Source organism: Lipophrys pholis, assembly GCF_963383615.2.
Source record: "Lipophrys pholis genome assembly, contig: SCAFFOLD_24, whole genome shotgun sequence".
NCBI classification, from domain to species: Eukaryota; Metazoa; Chordata; class Actinopteri; order Blenniiformes; family Blenniidae; genus Lipophrys; species Lipophrys pholis.
This window is the reverse complement of record NW_028291924.1, coordinates 2,417,278-2,437,109: the sequence shown is the minus strand read 5'-3', so window position 1 is coordinate 2,437,109 and position 19,832 is coordinate 2,417,278. Positions and strand designations below refer to the sequence as shown.

Here is a 19,832-nt window from a genome sequence, read left to right as displayed (position 1 = left end):
CTCATCAGGTCTTTCTGGGCCGTTCACACCTGGTTAACATCTGTTTCAGGTTGTTGGGATTTATGGTTGGTTATTAGCATTAAATTACTGTAAGTAATAGATTACTGAAAGTAATAAATCACTGGAAGTAATTTATGAAAAATTGAAATTATTAATGGAAGTAAACGGTCATTTACTCATGAACAACTCCCAAAGTAATTGAGTAATTACTTAAAAGTTAATAAATTATCAAAAAGAATTTAATAGAAAATTATTAATTTTAATAAATTCATTATTCATTGATTAATAATAAAAAGGGGAGACACCACCAGATAAACTGGAAATAGCTAATATCAAAATATCAGTCTTGTTTGTAAAATGTTTATTTTAAGTTAGTTAATATTTCTGTGTAAAAATATAACAATCTTAAATAGAATGGAAGGTGTGAGATCCGACCACAGACTGTTACAAACCAGTGAATTGTCAACAATAAATACACAATAATCACCAAGAATCGTTCAATTCAGCTAACAGGCGTTTATTAACTAAATGTATTAATTCATCAATAATTCTGAAATCATTTCATAAATCAACACATTCAAGTAGCAAACGACATCAAACATGGAGATCTAATCTATTAAACAGCAAACACTATGTACAAAGAGTGTGTGTGTGTGTGTGTGTGTGTGTGTATGTGTGTATGTGTGTGTGTGTGTGTGTGTGTGTGTGTGTGTGTGTGTGTGTGTGTGTGTGTGTGTGTGTGTGTCTGGCCTGGAGTGATGAGTGAAATAGGTGTAATGACCTCGAATATCCACCAGGTGGAGGCAGACGGTAGGTCAATGTGAGTGGGTGTAGCGACCTCGAATGTCCACCAGAGGGAGGCAGACGTTGTCGGGTCAGTGTGGTGACCGTGACAACCACTAGAGGCGTGCAGCGCCGCACAGAGGGAGAGCGCAATGGCCTGATGTGTCCACCAGGTGGACGTCAAGAGGCATTGCAATGACCCACACGACCACTAGAGGCGTTTGACTCGTTCTGTCTGGGGGCCGCAGTGGTTGCTTAGGGACCAGATAAACAAGACGCCCGTCACTCGAGAATGCGCGAGGGGGTCTCGGAACGACGCGGTCTCACCTACTCCCGTAAAGACTGGTGGAGTTTGTCGGCCCGGTTCTGAGCAGCGGAGTTCTAACAGGACTTGCAGTTAGAACTCTGGTGATGGATGTGGATGTGGTTTAGCAGCACCAGATAGCAGTTTGGCTGCTAAATGACTGTGTGTGTGTGAGCTTATCTGATCAGATAACAGGAGCGGTGGCGGATTAGTGAAGGAGGGGGAGAGAGAGAAGGGAGTTAAAAAGTTCTGGGCCGGTCCACATGAGTTAACACGCGGCTCCTTGTGTCTCCGTACGAAGTCCTGCGTCTGGATGGACGTGAATCCGTCTTGGAGACGGTGTGTTTTCACAGGTCGGACTTTTATACCGACGCATCATGGTCCGGCGCCCTGCTGTGCTCACCATGGCCTTGGCCAATCAGAGCGGGGTTGGCTTCAGAGTTTCCGAGGCGTTTTCTACGGCTGTGGATGGAGTTGGTGGATCCCCCTGGTGGTGAGGTGCAGGGATGCAGCTTCCAGGGAGGGGTTGCCGTGGACCCCCTGGTGGGGGTCACGTGACCAATGGTGAATTTTTCCAGTGGTGACCAAATGTTCCTTTGTCCTGAGGGGGGTGAGCCATGGAGGCCAGGCCCAACACAATGAACCAACACATGAGGAGGAGGAGGAGGAGGAGGAATAGGAGGAGGAGGAGGAGGAGTAGGAAGAGGAGGAGGAGGAGGAGGAGGAATAGGAGGAGAAAGAGGAAGAGGAGGATGAAAAAGAGGAAGGGCAGGCCGAGGAGGAGGAGGAGGAGGAGGAAAAGGAGGAGGACGAAGAGGAAGAGCAGGCCGACGAAGAGGAAGGGGAGTAGGAGAAGGAGGAGGACGAATAGGAAGAGCAGGCTGAGGAGGAGGAGGAGGATGTGGAGGAGGAGGAGAAGGAGGAGGAAGAGGAGGAGGCGAAGGAGGAGGATGAAGAGGAAGAGCAGGCCGAGGAGGAGGAGGAGGTGGAGGAGCAGGAAGAGGAGGAGGAGGAGGAGGAGAAGGAGGAGGAAGAGGAGGAGGAGAAGGAGGAGGATGAAGAGGAAGAGCAGGCCGAGGAGGAGGAGGAGGTGGAGGAGCAGGAAGAGGAGCAGGAGGAGGAGCAGGAGGAGGAGAAGTAGGAGGAAGAGGAGGAGGAGAAGGAAGAGGATGAAGAGGAAGGGCAGGCCGATGAGGAGGAGGAGGAGAAGGAAGAGGAGGAGGAGCAGGAAGAGGAGGAAGAGGATGAGGAAGATTAAGAGGAAGAGGAAGAGGAAGAGGAAGATGAGGAAGAGGACGAGGAGGAGGAGGAAGATGAAGAGGAAGAGCAGGCCGAGGAGGAGGAGGAGGTGGAGGAGAAGGAGGAGGAGGAGGAGGAAGAGGAGGAGGAGGAGGAGGAGGAATAGGAGGAGGAGGAGGAGGAGTAGGAAGAGGAGGAGGAGGAGGAGGAGGAATAGGAGGAGAAAGAGGAAGAGGAGGATGATGAAGAGGAAGGGCAGGCCGAGGAGGAGGAGGAGGAGGAGGAAAAGGAGGAGGACGAAGAGGAAGAGCAGGCCGACGAAGAGGAAGGGGAGTAGGAGAAGGAGGAGGACGAATAGGAAGAGCAGGCTGAGGAGGAGGAGGAGGATGTGGAGGAGGAGGAGAAGGAGGAGGAAGAGGAGGAGGAGAAGGAGGAGGATGAAGAGGAAGAGCAGGCCGAGGAGGAGGAGGAGGTGGAGGAGCAGGAAGAGGAGGAGGAGGAGGAAGAGGAGGAGGAGGAGGAGAAGGAGGAGGAAGAGGAGGAGGAGAAGGAGGAGGATGAAGAGGAAGAGCAGGCCGAGGAGGAGGAGGAGGTGGAGGAGCAGGAAGAGGAGCAGGAGGAGGAGCAGGAGGAGGAGAAGTAGGAGGAAGAGGAGGAGGAGAAGGAAGAGGATGAAGAGGAAGGGCAGGCCGATGAGGAGGAGGAGGAGAAGGAAGAGGAGGAGGAGCAGGAAGAGGAGGAAGAGGATGAGGAAGATTAAGAGGAAGAGGAAGAGGAAGATGAGGAAGAGGACGAGGAGGAGGAGGAAGATGAAGAGGAAGAGCAGGCCGAGGAGGAGGAGGAGGTGGAGGAGAAGGAGGAGGAGGAGGAGGAAGAGGAGGAGGAGGAGCAGGAAGAGGAGGAAGATGATGAGAAAGAGGAAGTTTAAGAGGAAGAGGAAGAGGAGAAGCAGGCTGAGGAGGAGGAGGAGAAGGAAGTTGAGCAGGAAGTGGAGGAGGAGGAGGAGGAGGAGGAAGAGGAGGAGGAGGAGGAGGAGCAGTCCGAGGAGGAGCAGGCGGAGGAGGAGGAGGAGGAGGAGGAAGAGGAGGAGGAAGAGGAGGAGGAGGAGAAGCAGGCCCACCGATTAGGGGAAGGAGGAGGAGGAGGAGGAGGAGGAGGAGGAGGAAGAGCAGGAGCAGGATGAAGAGGAAGAGGAAGAGGAAGAGGAAGACGAAGACGAAGAGGAAGAGGTTCAGTCCACACAGTGATGGTTCTGCGTCACATCCAGAAGAACCCTGGTTTGATGCTGGACTCTCACAGCGTCCTCTCTGCTGTCCTCAGTGGATCTTCAGGACACACAGAGAGCTCCCCCTCCAGCTGCAGAGAGATGAGAGAGATGAGAGGTGATGAGGAGAGTCTCTGTGGAGCAGCCAGGACTTCAGTCCTGTCCACAGCAGCAGCTCAGAGCTCATGAAGGACCACCACTGTCAGACCAACACAACAAGCCTGAGGCTCCTCTGATTGGCTGACTGTGTCCTCTGCTGTCCAATCCTGAAGCTGCTCAGCGTTCTCCTCTCACAGCCTCACAGAGCAGTCAAACTCTGGATCTTTGTTCTCACACTAACCGTGTTTAGTAGAAACCTGCTGGAAGCAGCATGGACTCACTCCAACATCTACTGACCTGAGAGTCTGCAGGCTGCAGTCTGGACTCTGCTGAAGACCAACCAGCTGCTGCACATCTGGATCCTTAAGGTGGTTGTAACCCAGGTAGAGCTCCTTCAGGTGGGAGGGGTTGGACTTCAGAGCTGAGGCCACAGAAGAACAGCTGATCTTTGACAACCTGCAGCCCCTCAACCTGAATAAAGAGAGAAAGCAGCAGAATGAATGAGGAGAACCAATCAGATGTGTAGATGGAGAAATGAGCAGCTCCACATTATTGTGTCCTGATCAATGAGCTGTTCTGTTGTTGTGGATCTTCATCACACTCATCCTCCACATGTCAGCACAACATTGCCACTCCTCCTCATGTCCACACACATCAGTAACAAGCTGCTGAGCTCAGTCCATCTCTCACTGCAGGATCAGAGTCTCACATCACAGCTGCTCACAAACATTTCTCCTTCTACAACAGTAACAGACAGTCAACTGACCCCAGAGTCTCCAGACTACAGAGTGGACTCTCCAGAAAACCACACAGCTGCTCAACTCCTGAATCCTGCAGCTGGTTCCCACTCAGGTCCAGATGTTTCAGATGTTTCAGGTGGGAGGGGTTGGACTTCAGAGCTGAGGCCACAGAAGAACAGCTGATCTCTGACAACCTGCAGCCCCTCAACCTGAATAAAGAGAGAAAGTTTGGAAAGACAAAGGTTCCAGATGTGTGTCAGTAGTTTGGAGATAAACTCAATCACCCTCTTTACTGGTTTCATCTCCATTTAGTCTCAATCTGAAGATTTGGTTTTACATTTGATAATAATTTCTATGATTTCTTCCTTACTAATGAAATGTCTCTGGGTCTTTCTCTTTACACTCTTTAATAGATTCCATGTGTCTTTAATAGGATTCTGCTTTTCTTACATTTCACCACTTTTATTCATATTTATTTAAATCATTTCTTAGTTGTAGTTAACTTATTTTTGTATTTCACATATTTATGTGCCACTTCTTTAGTTTAGTGTTTTATAGATTCTCTGTATCCTGTATTTTTCCTTTTGACAGAATCTTTTAATCCTTCTTTGATCAATAGAAGATCTTTGTTATTGTTTTCTTTGTTTAACATTTCTTCCTAATTCTGCATTTCTTACAGCTTTATTCACATTGTTGTCTAGATATTCTGATTCCCAGTCACTTGTAATAAATAGCTCTTTTCCACCAGCTCCTACTCAGCCTTACTCCACTTGACCCTACTGGCCTTGCCTCTACTCCACTCAGCCTCACTTGTTTTCCATTACAATAGAACGACCACGGCGTGGGCAGAGTCATCGGAGCTTTCTCCGTCATGCACAAGTAATCACCCCGATGTGATGCTTCACTGTCCGGTGTTTCGGTTTCACTGGTGCTCCTGTTAACTGGTGACTTCTGCCACAAGCTGTTAGTAGCTACTGATGTTAGAATAAGAAAAACAAACCATACGATACTTTAAATTCTAATAGAAATGTGGTTAAACAGCGTTCACCAGGACAGCTGCGGACTTTGGTCCTTTTTTGTTTTTTATTGTGTTCAGGTTAAAAAAATGGCGGGTGAATGAGCAGCCTGCCGTCTTCTCGTCTTCGCTCGCTTGGAACCTCAGTGTACTACGGTGTACCATGAAAGTACCTGGTAGCAGGGACCATCATGTAGTGGGAAAGTGTCAAAAGTGAGTAGAGTCAAGTGGAGTAAGGCTGAGGAGGTGGAGCAGCACCTTAACCTATTTAAGGTGCCGCTCTGGTGAGGACAAGTAACTTGTTTAGAACGTATTCAGGAGCAACACTGATCAGGTCCAATCAGCAGTTTTTCCTTTGGACATGTCAAAGTATTTATTTGAGATCCACAGTCCAATTGTTGATTCCTGTCCTCAATGACTCGCCCAATACTGAGTTCCTCTAACACAGGGGTGGGCATTCCTGGTCCTCGAGGGCCGCAGTCCTGCACGGTTTCTATGTGTCCTCACATCAAGACAGCTGACAGCAATGATTGGCTCGTTATCAAGCTTTCTGCAGAGCCTCATCATGACAACTCAGTTGGTCTGAGAAGGGAGACGTAGAAAACACGCAGGAATGTGGCCCTCGAGGACCAGGAATGCCCACCCCTGCTCTAACACAATAAATGTTTCCTCCTACTGCCACTCTCCCTGGCCCGGTTCACAAACTGTGTCTGCACACCTGGCATCCATTAGGTGGAGGCTTTAGAACCTCCACCTTGCCCTAGCTCTGTACTCTGGACTGTCTGTATTACAGTCTGTTGTCCTGATTGTTTTGTAAACAGTTGATGTTGTTGGGAACACTGGTTGTACATCAGGCAATTTGACTGTTGATGTTGATGAGTAACAGTGATATGACCACTTTATTCAGTAATGAGTAATCTAACACGTTACTATTTCCAAACCAGTAATCAGATTAAAGTTACTTCTCCAAGTCGTCCCCTTGTGTTACTATTAATATTGTAGCATTACTATTGTAGCAATACTATTGTAGCATTACTATTGTAGCATTACTATTGTAGCGTTACTATTGTAGCATTACTATTGTAGCATTACTATTTTAGCGTTACTATTGTGTGTTACTATTGTAGCATTACTATTGTAGCATTACTATTGTAGCATTACTATTGTAGCGTTACTATTGTAGCATTAATATTGTAGCATTACTATTGTAGCATTACTATTGTAGCATTACTATTGTAGCGTTACTATTGTAGCATTACTATTGTAGCATTACTATTGTAGCGTTACTATTGTAGCATTACTATTGTAGCATTACTACTGTAGCATTACTATTGTAGCATTACTATTGTAGCGTTACTATTGTAGCATTACTATTGTAGCATTAATATTGTAGCATTACTATTGTAGCGTTACTATTGTAGCGTTACTAATGTAGCATTACTATTGTAGCATTACTATTGTAGCATTACTATTGTAGCATTACTATTGTAGCGTTACTATTGTAGCATTACTATTGTAGCATTACTATTTTAGCGTTACTATTGTGTGTTACTATTGTAGCATTACTATTGTAGCATTACTATTGTAGCATTACTATTGTAGCGTTACTACTGTAGCATTACTATTGTAGCATTAATATTGTAGCATTACTATTGTAGCATTACTATTGTAGCGTTACTATTGTAGCATTACTATTGTAGCCTTACTATTGTAGCATTACTATTGTAGCGTTACTATTGTAGCGTTACAATTGTAGCATTACTATTGTAGCATTACTATTGTGGCGTCCAGCAGGAAGAGTTTCTTCTCTACAAAGACACTTTATTATTAAACAGAAGCGGCTGCTCGTTCTCTCCTCCAAACTAACAGACACACACAGAGCATGCAGTCTGACCTGACCCGCCCCCTTCTCGACTCTCAGCCAATCACAGAGCAACTCGCTCTAACGAGGTGACACAAAATAATTGGAACCAAGAAATGTCAACACTAAACCATATCATTGCAACAACAACACAACTGCAGAGATGTTGAACTGTTTTTGCATTTTTTTTTCTTTTTCTTTTTCAATCAATCTATCGATCAATCAGATACTTTATTTGCCCGAGAAGGGCTGTAATTAAAAGGTCAGATAGAGCAGATAGTGCAAATATATACATAGATCAATAGTGCAACAACAGACTACAACTACATCTCTGGGTAAATAAAAACCAGTAATAGTAAAAATGTGATAACAAAAGCGTGAGTCAGATATAAATACACAAAGAATGAAGGTCAAAGGTTAAATATCTAACAGCAGGAGGCCAGGCAGTGATCAGAACTGAGTTTGTGACAAAAAGGAGTAACTAGTAATCAGTAATTGGATTACTTTTAAAAAATAACTGTGGCAACACTATTTAGTAACAGATGGATATCATTACAAATGAGTCAGAAGAGAGGAATCCCTGGATAAACTAGTTATTGAGGTACAATCGGATGACTGGGAACTCATTTATAAAGGAAAAGACGTCCTGTCACTATGAGTGTACAATCAAACAATACAAGAGAAAGTGAAATATGGATCTGGACTCTGGGAGCAGTGGGTGGAGCTGAGGTTGCACCGTGAGAGAGAGAGAGATAGAGAGAGAGAGAGAGAGAGAGAGAGATTTTTTTGATTTTTAAAACACTTTTATTTACACCTTTTACACATTTTGTCAGAAAACAGTCACATTGTGCGTCAGAGCCTTATGAAATCATTTATGTTAAAAAATGTGCAAATTGCAGTTCATTGTTTTCCGTACAGCACAGAATGTTTTTAAACCTACCAGACCTACTGCCAGGGACACAGTAGTTCTGGTCCCGGTGGATGACCTGCTCCATAACCCTCCCCAGCCTGGAGGCCAGTACTTTGGACAGGAGTTTGTAGTCCACACAGAGCAACGACACAGGGCGCCAGTTTTTGATGTCCTGCAGGTTCCCTTTTTTAGGGAGCAGAGTGAGGACTGCCCTCCTGCAGGACACTGGCACGGAACCAGAGGCCAGACACTCATTAAATACGTCTAGGACATCCTTACCTAGGACCATGTTCCTCCTCGGAGACTTGAGGCAGTCCCCGCAGGAACCCCTCGAGGAGACCTTGCTCCTCCTCGGAGACTTGAGGCAGTCCCCGCAGGAACCCCTCGAGGAGACCTTGCTCCTCCTCGGAGACTTGAGGCAGTCCCCGCAGGAACCCCTCGAGGAGACCTTGCTCCTCCTTGTACTCACTCTGGTACAGGGACGCGTAGAAGCTCACCGCTCTCCTTCGCATCTGGCTTGGTTCCGAGATCTCCTGCCCCGTGTCTGAGAGCAGTGCGTGGACCACTTTCCCCTGACCGTTCTTTTTTTCCAGGCTGAAGAAGAAGCTAGAGGGAGCATCCATCCCAGAGATGGTTTGATACCGGGACCGGACCAATGCGCCCTGCACTTTAACGTTCAGCAGGTCGGCTAAAGCCCTTTTTTTGCTTTTGAGGCTTTCAATATAACCTCGATCTCCTGTGGACTCATTTAGATGTTCCAGTTCCACTATCTGGGTCTCTAGATGCTTCATAGACCTGGTGATGTCACCTGTGACATTTAGGGTGTGCTGCTGACACAGGAGTTTGATCTGAGTCTTACCGTGGTCCCACCACTGCCTAAGACTGCTATAATCTCTAAAGCCTCTAAAACTTCTATCAAAGGTTAAAACTGAATTAAAATGCCAGTAGGCGCTTTTGGGTAAAACATTTCTGATAAAAATACTATTTAAAAGTAAACAATGATCAGTAAAACCAATAGATAAAATATCAGACTTCTTAAAGACATTAAAATGATGTTTAAAACAATAAATACGATCTAACCTGGCTGAGGAGACCCTGCTCTCTCTAAAGTGGGACCAGGTATACTGTCGGCAGTCAGGATGTGTCCTTCTCCAGACGTCCACTATGTCCTGAGAGTGGACCAGCTGCCTTAAGGCTGGACCATCCTTCTCCAGACGTCCACTATGTCCTGAGAGTGGACCAGCTGCCTTAAGGCGTGCTGAGAGGCTGGATGAGGCTCTGCATGGTTGCGGTCTAATGCCGCGTCTTCTGTACAATTAAAATCTCCACCCAGAAACAAATAGTCCTCCGACCCACACCCACCTACCACCTCACTTAACTTGAGGACAAACTGCTTCCTCTCTGCAGCGGCTGTTGGGGCGTAACAGTTAATAAAAACACATTTAAAATGGTGGAACTGAGCTTTGATTAAAAGCAACCTCCCCTGTACACAGTGCTGGACCTCCAGTGAGTTGGGGTTAAAAGCCCTGGAGAAGAGGAGGCCCACTCCTCCACTGAGAGGAGGGTGGAGGCTCTACATGGCCTCCCCTTTCCATTCCCTCCTCCACTCAGCTTCATTACTAAAATCACTGTGGGTTTCCTGAAGGAACAGGACGTCTATCTTTTTAAGTGTGGCTGTCTCATAGATTGCTTGTCTTTTTCTCAGATCTCTGCTCCGTTCACATTTAAAATACCCAGTTTAAAAACATCCATGATAAAAGAGATGTTTAAAACTAGGATAAAAACTAATACATTAATTAAAACAAACTTGACTGTCAGCATCATCGTCTAAAAGTTTTTTGGCTTTCAGCACAAGTTTCCTTAATCTAAAACCCTCCTGTTCTGTGAGGACAGACTCCTGTCCTGTGAGGACAGACTCCTGTTCTGTGAGGACAGACTCCTGTCCTGTGAGGACAGACTCCTGTCCTGTGAGGACAGACTCCTGTTCTGTGAGGACAGACTCCTGTCCTGTGAGGACAGACTCCTGTTCTGTGAGGACAGACTCCTGTCCTGTGAGGACAGACTCCTGTCCTGTGAGGACAGACTCCTGTCCTGTGAGGACAGACTCCTGTCTGCTGCTCAGATGGAGTCTGGCTGAAACAATAAAAAGACTGAGGTCTGGGAAATGGTCCTCTACTTTTACCCCGTGTTGGTTTTTCGTCTGCTGTAAAAAACATCTTAAATCTTCCTGCACTGTACGGTACTTTGGTTTTTTGAGAACTGTTAAAAGAAATGTCTCTGTTATCTGATGCATATTCGTTTCCACTGTCTTCTGACCCCCGATTCTCTCCACACATTTTCTTTGTTTCACTCTTTTTTCTCTTCCTCCTCCTTTTTGCAGGTTTATTTTTTCCTATTTAATCTTCCTCCATCTCTACCTCCTCCACCTGTTCTGCCCATGCTGTACTCCTTCCTACCTCCTCCACCTGTTCTGCCCATGCTGCACTCCTTCCTACCTCCTCCACCTGTTCTGCCTTGCTATTCCCTCCTGCCTCCTCCACCTGATCAGCTCTGCTGCTCCTTCATTCTCCTTCCTCCTCTCTCTCCTGCTCCACATCTGGCTCACTCTTTTTATCAACCACTTTTTTTTCTTTTTTTCTTTTTTCTCCTCCACCTCACCAGTGATATTTACATTTCTTTCATTCACGCTGCATTCAGTGTCATTCACTCCTCCTTCCTCTCCAGCTCCACCCGACATACTCTCCTCACTCACGTTCACATTCACACCTCCACCCGGTGTATTTACACTACTCACCCCGTGTTTGATGCTCTCCTGGTCGGTCACAGCAGCGCGTCTCCTCGGTAAAACCCGAGGAGCGGCGATCGGCCGCTCGGACTGAGCCCCAGTCACCGCGTCTCCCGGGAGCCCGGACCGCGGAGCCACCAGCGGGGGGGGGACCCCCCAGACGGACCGGGCTGAGCCGACTCAGCCCGCCGCGGACAGGACTTCACCGTGTGTCCCTCCTCACCACAGCCGAAGCATTTCATGCCAGCTGAGCTCGCGAAGACAACGTAGTCATAATCATTTCCTCTCACACGGAACCTGAGGTTGAGCTCCTCATTCCGGTTATTGAGTATCATAAATACTTGTCTTCTGAAACAGATCGCGTGTTTCAGCAGCGGAGACTTCATTCCAGACAGGATTTCCTTATAGCCAGACACCACTTTTCCAAACCTGGAAAGCTCCTTAGTTAAGAGCTCATCTGGAGCATAAGGAGGGACGTTGGACAGGATCACCAGGACAGCAGGCTGGGACAGCGGCTGTACCTGGACCAACCTGTCCAGCACGGTGATTCCTGTCTCCACAACGGAGTTGGCCTTCTCCACCCGGTCCATAAAGATCACCACGGCGCCGTTCATCCGGGCCGCCGCCTTCACGCTGCTGTACCCGACCTTCTCCCCCACAGCCAGAGCAATCTGCTCCACCTGCTCCACCTGCTGTACCCGACCTTCTCCCCCACAGCCAGAGCAATCTGCTCCACCTGCTCCACCTGCTGTAGCTGACCTTCACCCCCACAGCCAGAGCAATCTGCTCCACCTGCTCCACCTGCTGTAGCTGACCTTCTCCCCCACAGCCAGAGCAACCTGCTCCACCTGCTCCACCTGCTGTAGCTGACCTTCTCCCCCACAGCCAGAGCAATCTGCTCCACCTGCTCCACCTGCTGTAGCTGACCTTCTCCCCCACAGCCAGAGCAACCTGCTCCACCTGCTCCACCTGCTGTAGCTGACCTTCTCCCCCACAGCCAGAGCAATCTGCTCCACCTGCTCCACCTGCTGTAGCTGACCTTCTCCCCCACAGCCAGAGTTTCCTCAGCTCGGCCGACATGGCCTCAGCCAGTCGCCGGCAAACACGGAGCAACGCAGACCCACCAGAACCCCCGAGAAAGAAGGAAATAAAACCAAAAGTGCTCTGTGATTATTAAACTATAGTGATTGTCACTTATAACCTTACCAACATTTTATATCAAAATCTAGCAACGTGTTTATTTTCGACAACTGTCACCATTCCGAGGTCTTCCTATAGCCTTGCCTTCAGTTTTTATTGAATTCCACCAGCGTCTTTATTTTCGACAATTGTCACCATTCCGAGGTCTTACTATTGTCTTACCAACATTCTATATCAAAATTTTGCAACGTGTTTATTTTCGACAACTGTCACCATTCTGAGATCTTACTATAACCTTACCAACATTTTATATCAAAATCTAGCAACGTGTTTATTTTCGACAACTGTCACCATTTGGAGGTCTTACAATAACATTACCAACATTTTATATCAAAATATAGCAACGTGTTTATTTTCGACAACTGTCACCATTCCGAGGTCTTACAATAACATTACCAACATTTTATATCAAAATATAGCAACGTGTTTATTTTCGACAACTGTCACCATTCCGAGGTCTTACTATAACCGTACCAACATTTTATATCAAAATCTAGCAACGTGTTTATTTTCGACAACTGTCACCATTTGGAGGTCTTACTATAACCGTACCAACATTTTATATCAAAATCTAGAAACGTGTTTATTTTCGAAAACTGTCACCATTCCGAGGTCTTACTATAGCCTTGCCAACATTTTATATCAAAATATAGCAACGTGTTTATTTTCGACAACTGTCACCATTCCGAGGTCTTACAATAACATTACCAACATTTTATATCAAAATATAACAACGTGTTTATTTTCGACAACTGTCACCATTCCGAGGTCTTACTATAACCGTACCAACATTTTATATCAAAATCTAGAAACGTGTTTATTTTCGAAAACTGTCACCATTCCGAGGTCTTACTATAGCCTTGCCCTCAGTTTTTATTGAATTCCACCAGCGTCTTTATTTTCGACAACTGTCACCATTCCGAGGTCTTACTATAGCCTTAACAACATTTTATATCAAAATCTAGCAACGTGTTTATTTTCGACAACTGTCACCATTTGGAGGTCTTACTATAGCCTTGCCCTCAGTTTTAATTGAATTCCACCAGCGTTTTTATTTTCGACAACTGTCACCATTCCGAGGTCTTACAATAACATTACCAACATTTTATATCAAAATCTAGCAACGTGTTTATTTTCGACAATTGTCACCATTTCGAGGTCTTACTATAACCGTACCAACATTTTATATCAAAATATAGCAACATGTTTATTTTCGACAACTGTCACCATTCCGAGGTCTTACTATAGCCTTGCCCTCAGTTTTTATTGAATTCCACCAGAGTCTTTATTTTCGACAACTGTCACCATTCCGAGGTCTTACTATAAACTTACCAACATTTTATATCAAAATCTATCAACATGTTTATTTTCGACAACTGTCACCATTCCGAGGTCTTATTATAGCCTTGCCTTCAGTTTTTATTTAATTCCACCAACTTCTTTATTTTCGACAACTGTCACCATTTGGAGGTCTTACTATAGCCTTACCAACATTTTATATCAAAATATAGCAACATGTTTATTTTCGACAACTGTCACCATTCCGAGGTCTTACTATAGCCTTGCCTTCAGTTTTTATTTAATTCCACCAACTTCTTTATTTTCGACAACTGTCACCATTTGGAGGTCTTACTATAGCCTTGCCAACATTTTATATCAAAATATAGCAACGTGTATATTTTCGACAACTGTCACCATTCCGAGGTCTTACTATAGCCTTGCCAACATTTTATATCAAAATCTAGCAACGTGTTTATTTTCGACAACTGTCACCATTTGGAGGTCTTACAATAACATTACCAACATTTTATATCAAAATATAGCAACGTGTTTATTTTCGACAACTGTCACCATTTGGAGGTCTTACTATAGCCTTGCCAACATTTTATATCAAAATATAGCAACGTGTATATTTTCGACAACTGTCACCATTCCGAGGTCTTACTATAGCCTTGCCAACATTTTATATCAAAATCTAGCAACTTTTTTATTTTCAACAATTGTCACCATTCCGAGGTCTTACTATAACCTTCCCAACATTTTATATCAAAATCTAGAAACGTGTTTATTTTCGACAACTGTCACCATTCCGAGGTCTTACTATAGCCTTGCCATCAGTTTTTATTGAATTCCACCAGCGTCTCTATTTTCGACAACTGTCACCATTCCGAGGTCTTACTATAGCCTTGCCTTCAGTTTTTATTTAATTCCACCAACGTCTTTATTTTCGACAACTGTCACCTTTCCGAGGTCTTACTATAGCCTTACCAACATTATATATCAAAATCTAGCAACGTGTTTATTTTCGACAATTGTCACCATTCCGAGGTTTTACTATAACCTTCCCAACATTTTATATCAAAATCTAGAAACGTGTTTATTTTCGACAACTGTCACCATTCCGAGGTCTTACTATAGCCTTGCCTTCAGTTTTTATTTAATTCCAACAGCGTCTTTATTTTCGACAATTGTCACCATTCCGAGGTCTTACTATAACCGTACCAACATTTTATATCAAAATCTAGAAACGTGTTTATTTTCGACAACTGTCACCATTCCGAGGTCTTACTATAGCCTTGCCATCAGTTTTAATTGAATTCCACCAGCGTCTTTATTTTCGACAACTGTCACCATTCCGAGGTCTTACTATAGCCTTGCCTTCAGTTTTTATTGAATTCCACCAACGTCTTTATTTTCGACAACTGTCACCATTCCGAGGTCTTACTATAACCTTACCAACATTTTGTATCAAAATCTAGCAACGTGTTTATTTTCGACAACTGTCACCATTCCGAGGTCTTACTATAGCCTTGCCTTCAGTTTTTATTGAATTCCACCAACGTGTTTATTTTCGACAACTGTCACCATTCCGAGGTCTTACTATAGCCTTGCCTTCAGTTTTTATTGAATTCCAACAGCGTCTTTATTTTCGACAACTGTCACAATTCCGAGGTCTTACTATAGCCTTACCAACATTTTATATCAAAATCTAGCAACGTGTTTATTTTCGACAACTGTCACCATTCCGAGGTCTTACTATAACCTTCCCAACATTTTATATCAAAATCTAGCAACGTGTTTATTTTCGACAACTGTCACCATTCCGAGGTCTTACTATAGCCTTGCCTTCAGTTTTTATTGAATTCCAACAGCGTCTTTATTTTCGACAACTGTCACCATTCCGAGGTCTTACTATAGCCTTACCAACATTTTAGATAAAAATCTAGCAACGTGTTTATTTTCGACAACTGTCACCATTCCGAGGTTTTACTATAACCTTCCCAACATTTTATATCAAAATCTAGAAACGTGTTTATTTTCGACAACTGTCACCATTCCGAGGTCTTACTATAGCCTTGCCTTCAGTTTTTATTTAATTCCACCAACGTCTTTATTTTCGACAACTGTCACCTTTCCGAGGTCTTACTATAGCCTTACCAACATTATATATCAAAATCTAGCAACGTGTTTATTTTCGACAATTGTCACCATTCCGAGGTTTTACTATAACCTTCCCAACATTTTATATCAAAATCTAGAAACGTGTTTATTTTCGACAACTGTCACCATTCCGAGGTCTTACTATAGCCTTGCCTTCAGTTTTTATTTAATTCCAACAGCGTCTTTATTTTCGACAACTGTCACCATTCCGAGGTCTTACTATAGTCTTACCAACATTTTATATCAAAATCTAGCAACGTGTTTATTTTCGACAACTGTCACCATTCCGAGGTCTTACTATAACCTTACCAACAATTTATATCAAAATCTAGAAACGTGTTTATTTTCGACAACTGTCACCATTCCGAGGTCTTCCTATAGCCTTGCCATCAGTTTTTATTGAATTCCACCAGCGTCTCTATTTTCGACAACTGTCACCATTCCGAGGTCTTACTATAGCCTTGCCTTCAGTTTTTATTTAATTCCACCAACGTCTTTATTTTCGACAACTGTCACCTTTCCGAGGTCTTACTATAGCCTTACCAACATTATATATCAAAATCTAGCAACGTGTTTATTTTCGACAATTGTCACCATTCCGAGGTTTTACTATAACCTTCCCAACATTTTATATCAAAATCTAGAAACGTGTTTATTTTCGACAACTGTCACCATTCCGAGGTCTTACTATAGCCTTGCCTTCAGTTTTTATTTAATTCCAACAGCGTCTTTATTTTCGACAATTGTCACCATTCCGAGGTCTTACTATAACCGTACCAACATTTTATATCAAAATCTAGAAACGTGTTTATTTTCGACAACTGTCACCATTCCGAGGTCTTACTATAGCCTTGCCATCAGTTTTAATTGAATTCCACCAGCGTCTTTATTTTCGACAACTGTCACCATTCCGAGGTCTTACTATAGCCTTGCCTTCAGTTTTTATTGAATTCCACCAACGTCTTTATTTTCGACAACTGTCACCATTCCGAGGTCTTACTATAACCTTACCAACATTTTGTATCAAAATCTAGCAACGTGTTTATTTTCGACAACTGTCACCATTCCGAGGTCTTACTATAGCCTTGCCTTCAGTTTTTATTGAATTCCACCAACGTGTTTATTTTCGACAACTGTCACCATTCCGAGGTCTTACTATAGCCTTGCCTTCAGTTTTTATTGAATTCCAACAGCGTCTTTATTTTCGACAACTGTCACAATTCCGAGGTCTTACTATAGCCTTACCAACATTTTATATCAAAATCTAGCAACGTGTTTATTTTCGACAACTGTCACCATTCCGAGGTCTTACTATAACCTTCCCAACATTTTATATCAAAATCTAGCAACGTGTTTATTTTCGACAACTGTCACCATTCCGAGGTCTTACTATAGCCTTGCCTTCAGTTTTTATTGAATTCCAACAGCGTCTTTATTTTCGACAACTGTCACCATTCCGAGGTCTTACTATAGCCTTACCAACATTTTAGATAAAAATCTAGCAACGTGTTTATTTTCGACAACTGTCACCATTCCGAGGTTTTACTATAACCTTCCCAACATTTTATATCAAAATCTAGAAACGTGTTTATTTTCGACAACTGTCACCATTCCGAGGTCTTACTATAGCCTTGCCATCAGTTTTTATTGAATTCCACCAGCGTCTTTATTTTCGACAACTGTCACCATTCCGAGGTCTTACTATAGCCTTGCCTTCAGTTTTTATTTAATTCCACCAACGTCTTTATTTTCGACAACTGTCACCTTTCCGAGGTCTTACTATAGCCTTACCAACATTATATATCAAAATCTAGCAACGTGTTTATTTTCGACAATTGTCACCATTCCGAGGTTTTACTATAACCTTCCCAACATTTTATATCAAAATCTAGAAACGTGTTTATTTTCGACAACTGTCACCATTCCGAGGTCTTACTATAGCCTTGCCTTCAGTTTTTATTTAATTCCAACAGCGTCTTTATTTTCGACAACTGTCACCATTCCGAGGTCTTACTATAGCCTTACCAACATTTTATATCAAAATCTAGCAACGTGTTTATTTTCGACAACTGTCACCATTCCGAGGTCTTACTATAACCTTACCAACAATTTATATCAAAATCTAGAAACGTGTTTATTTTCGACAACTGTCACCATTCCGAGGTCTTACTATAGCCTTGCCTTCAGTTTTTATTTAATTCCACCAACGTCTTTATTTTCGACAACTGTCACCTTTCCGAGGTCTTACTATAGCCTTACCAACATTATATATCAAAATCTAGCAACGTGTTTATTTTCGACAATTGTCACCATTCCGAGGTTTTACTATAACCTTCCCAACATTTTATATCAAAATCTAGAAACGTGTTTATTTTCGACAACTGTCACCATTCCGAGGTCTTACTATAGCCTTGCCTTCAGTTTTTATTTAATTCCAACAGCGTCTTTATTTTCGACAATTGTCACCATTCCGAGGTCTTACTATAACCGTACCAACATTTTATATCAAAATCTAGAAACGTGTTTATTTTCGACAACTGTCACCATTCCGAGGTCTTACTATAGCCTTGCCATCAGTTTTAATTGAATTCCACCAGCGTCTTTATTTTCGACAACTGTCACCATTCCGAGGTCTTACTATAGCCTTGCCTTCAGTTTTTATTGAATTCCACCAACGTCTTTATTTTCGACAACTGTCACCATTCCGAGGTCTTACTATAACCTTACCAACATTTTGTATCAAAATCTAGCAACGTGTTTATTTTCGACAACTGTCACCATTCCGAGGTCTTACTATAGCCTTGCCTTCAGTTTTTATTGAATTCCACCAACGTGTTTATTTTCGACAACTGTCACCATTCCGAGGTCTTACTATAGCCTTGCCTTCAGTTTTTATTGAATTCCAACAGCGTCTTTATTTTCGACAACTGTCACAATTCCGAGGTCTTACTATAGCCTTACCAACATTTTATATCAAAATCTAGCAACGTGTTTATTTTCGACAACTGTCACCATTCCGAGGTCTTACTATAACCTTCCCAACATTTTATATCAAAATCTAGCAACGTGTTTATTTTCGACAACTGTCACCATTCCGAGGTCTTACTATAGCCTTGCCTTCAGTTTTTATTGAATTCCAACAGCGTCTTTATTTTCGACAACTGTCACCATTCCGAGGTCTTACTATAGCCTTACCAACATTTTAGATAAAAATCTAGCAACGTGTTTATTTTCGACAACTGTCACCATTCCGAGGTTTTACTATAACCTTCCCAACATTTTATATCAAAATCTAGAAACGTGTTTATTTTCGACAACTGTCACCATTCCGAGGTCTTACTATAGCCTTGCCATCAGTTTTTATTGAATTCCACCAGCGTCTTTATTTTCGACAACTGTCACCATTCCGAGGTCTTACTATAGCCTTGCCTTCAGTTTTTATTTAATTCCACCAACGTCTTTATTTTCGACAACTGTCACCTTTCCGAGGTCTTACTATAGCCTTACCAACATTATATATCAAAATCTAGCAACGTGTTTATTTTCGACAATTGTCACCATTCCGAGGTTTTACTATAACCTTCCCAACATTTTATATCAAAATCTAGAAACGTGTTTATTTTCGACAACTGTCACCATTCCGAGGTCTTACTATAGCCTTGCCTTCAGTTTTTATTTAATTCCAACAGCGTCTTTATTTTCGACAACTGTCACCATTCCGAGGTCTTACTATAGCCTTACCAACATTTTATATCAAAATCTAGCAACGTGTTTATTTTCGACAACTGTCACCATTCCGAGGTCTTACTATAACCTTACCAACAATTTATATCAAAATCTAGAAACGTGTTTATTTTCGACAACTGTCACCATTCCGAGGTCTTCCTATAGCCTTGCCTTCAGTTTTTATTGAATTCCACCAGTGTCTTTATTTTCGACAATTGTCACCATTCCGAGGTCTTACTATTGTCTTACCAACATTCTATATCAAAATTTTGCAACGTGTTTATTTTCGACAACTGTCACCATTCTGAGATCTTACTATAACCTTACCAACATTTTATATCAAAATCTAGCAACGTCTTTATTTTCGACAACTGTCACCTTTCCGAGGTCTTACTATAGCCTTACCAACATTTTATATCAAAATATAGCAACGTGTTTATTTTCGACAACTGTCACAATTTCGAG

General features: G+C 43.2%; 1 protein-coding gene across 1 annotated transcript; it reads right to left on the bottom strand.

Moving 5' to 3' along the window:
* Positions 1–3,513: 3,513 nt before the first annotated feature.
* Positions 3,514–8,838, bottom strand: LOC308128367 (uncharacterized protein; the record flags this gene model as incomplete). Its single annotated transcript, XM_080494068.1, has 4 exons — positions 3,514–3,682; positions 3,987–4,160; positions 4,456–4,638; positions 8,495–8,838. The coding sequence occupies 4 exons, from the start codon at positions 8,836–8,838 to the stop codon at positions 3,643–3,645; spliced, it is 741 nt and encodes a 246-aa protein (XP_080350194.1). The 3' UTR covers positions 3,514–3,642.
* Between the last annotated feature and the right edge of the window lie 10,994 nt (positions 8,839–19,832).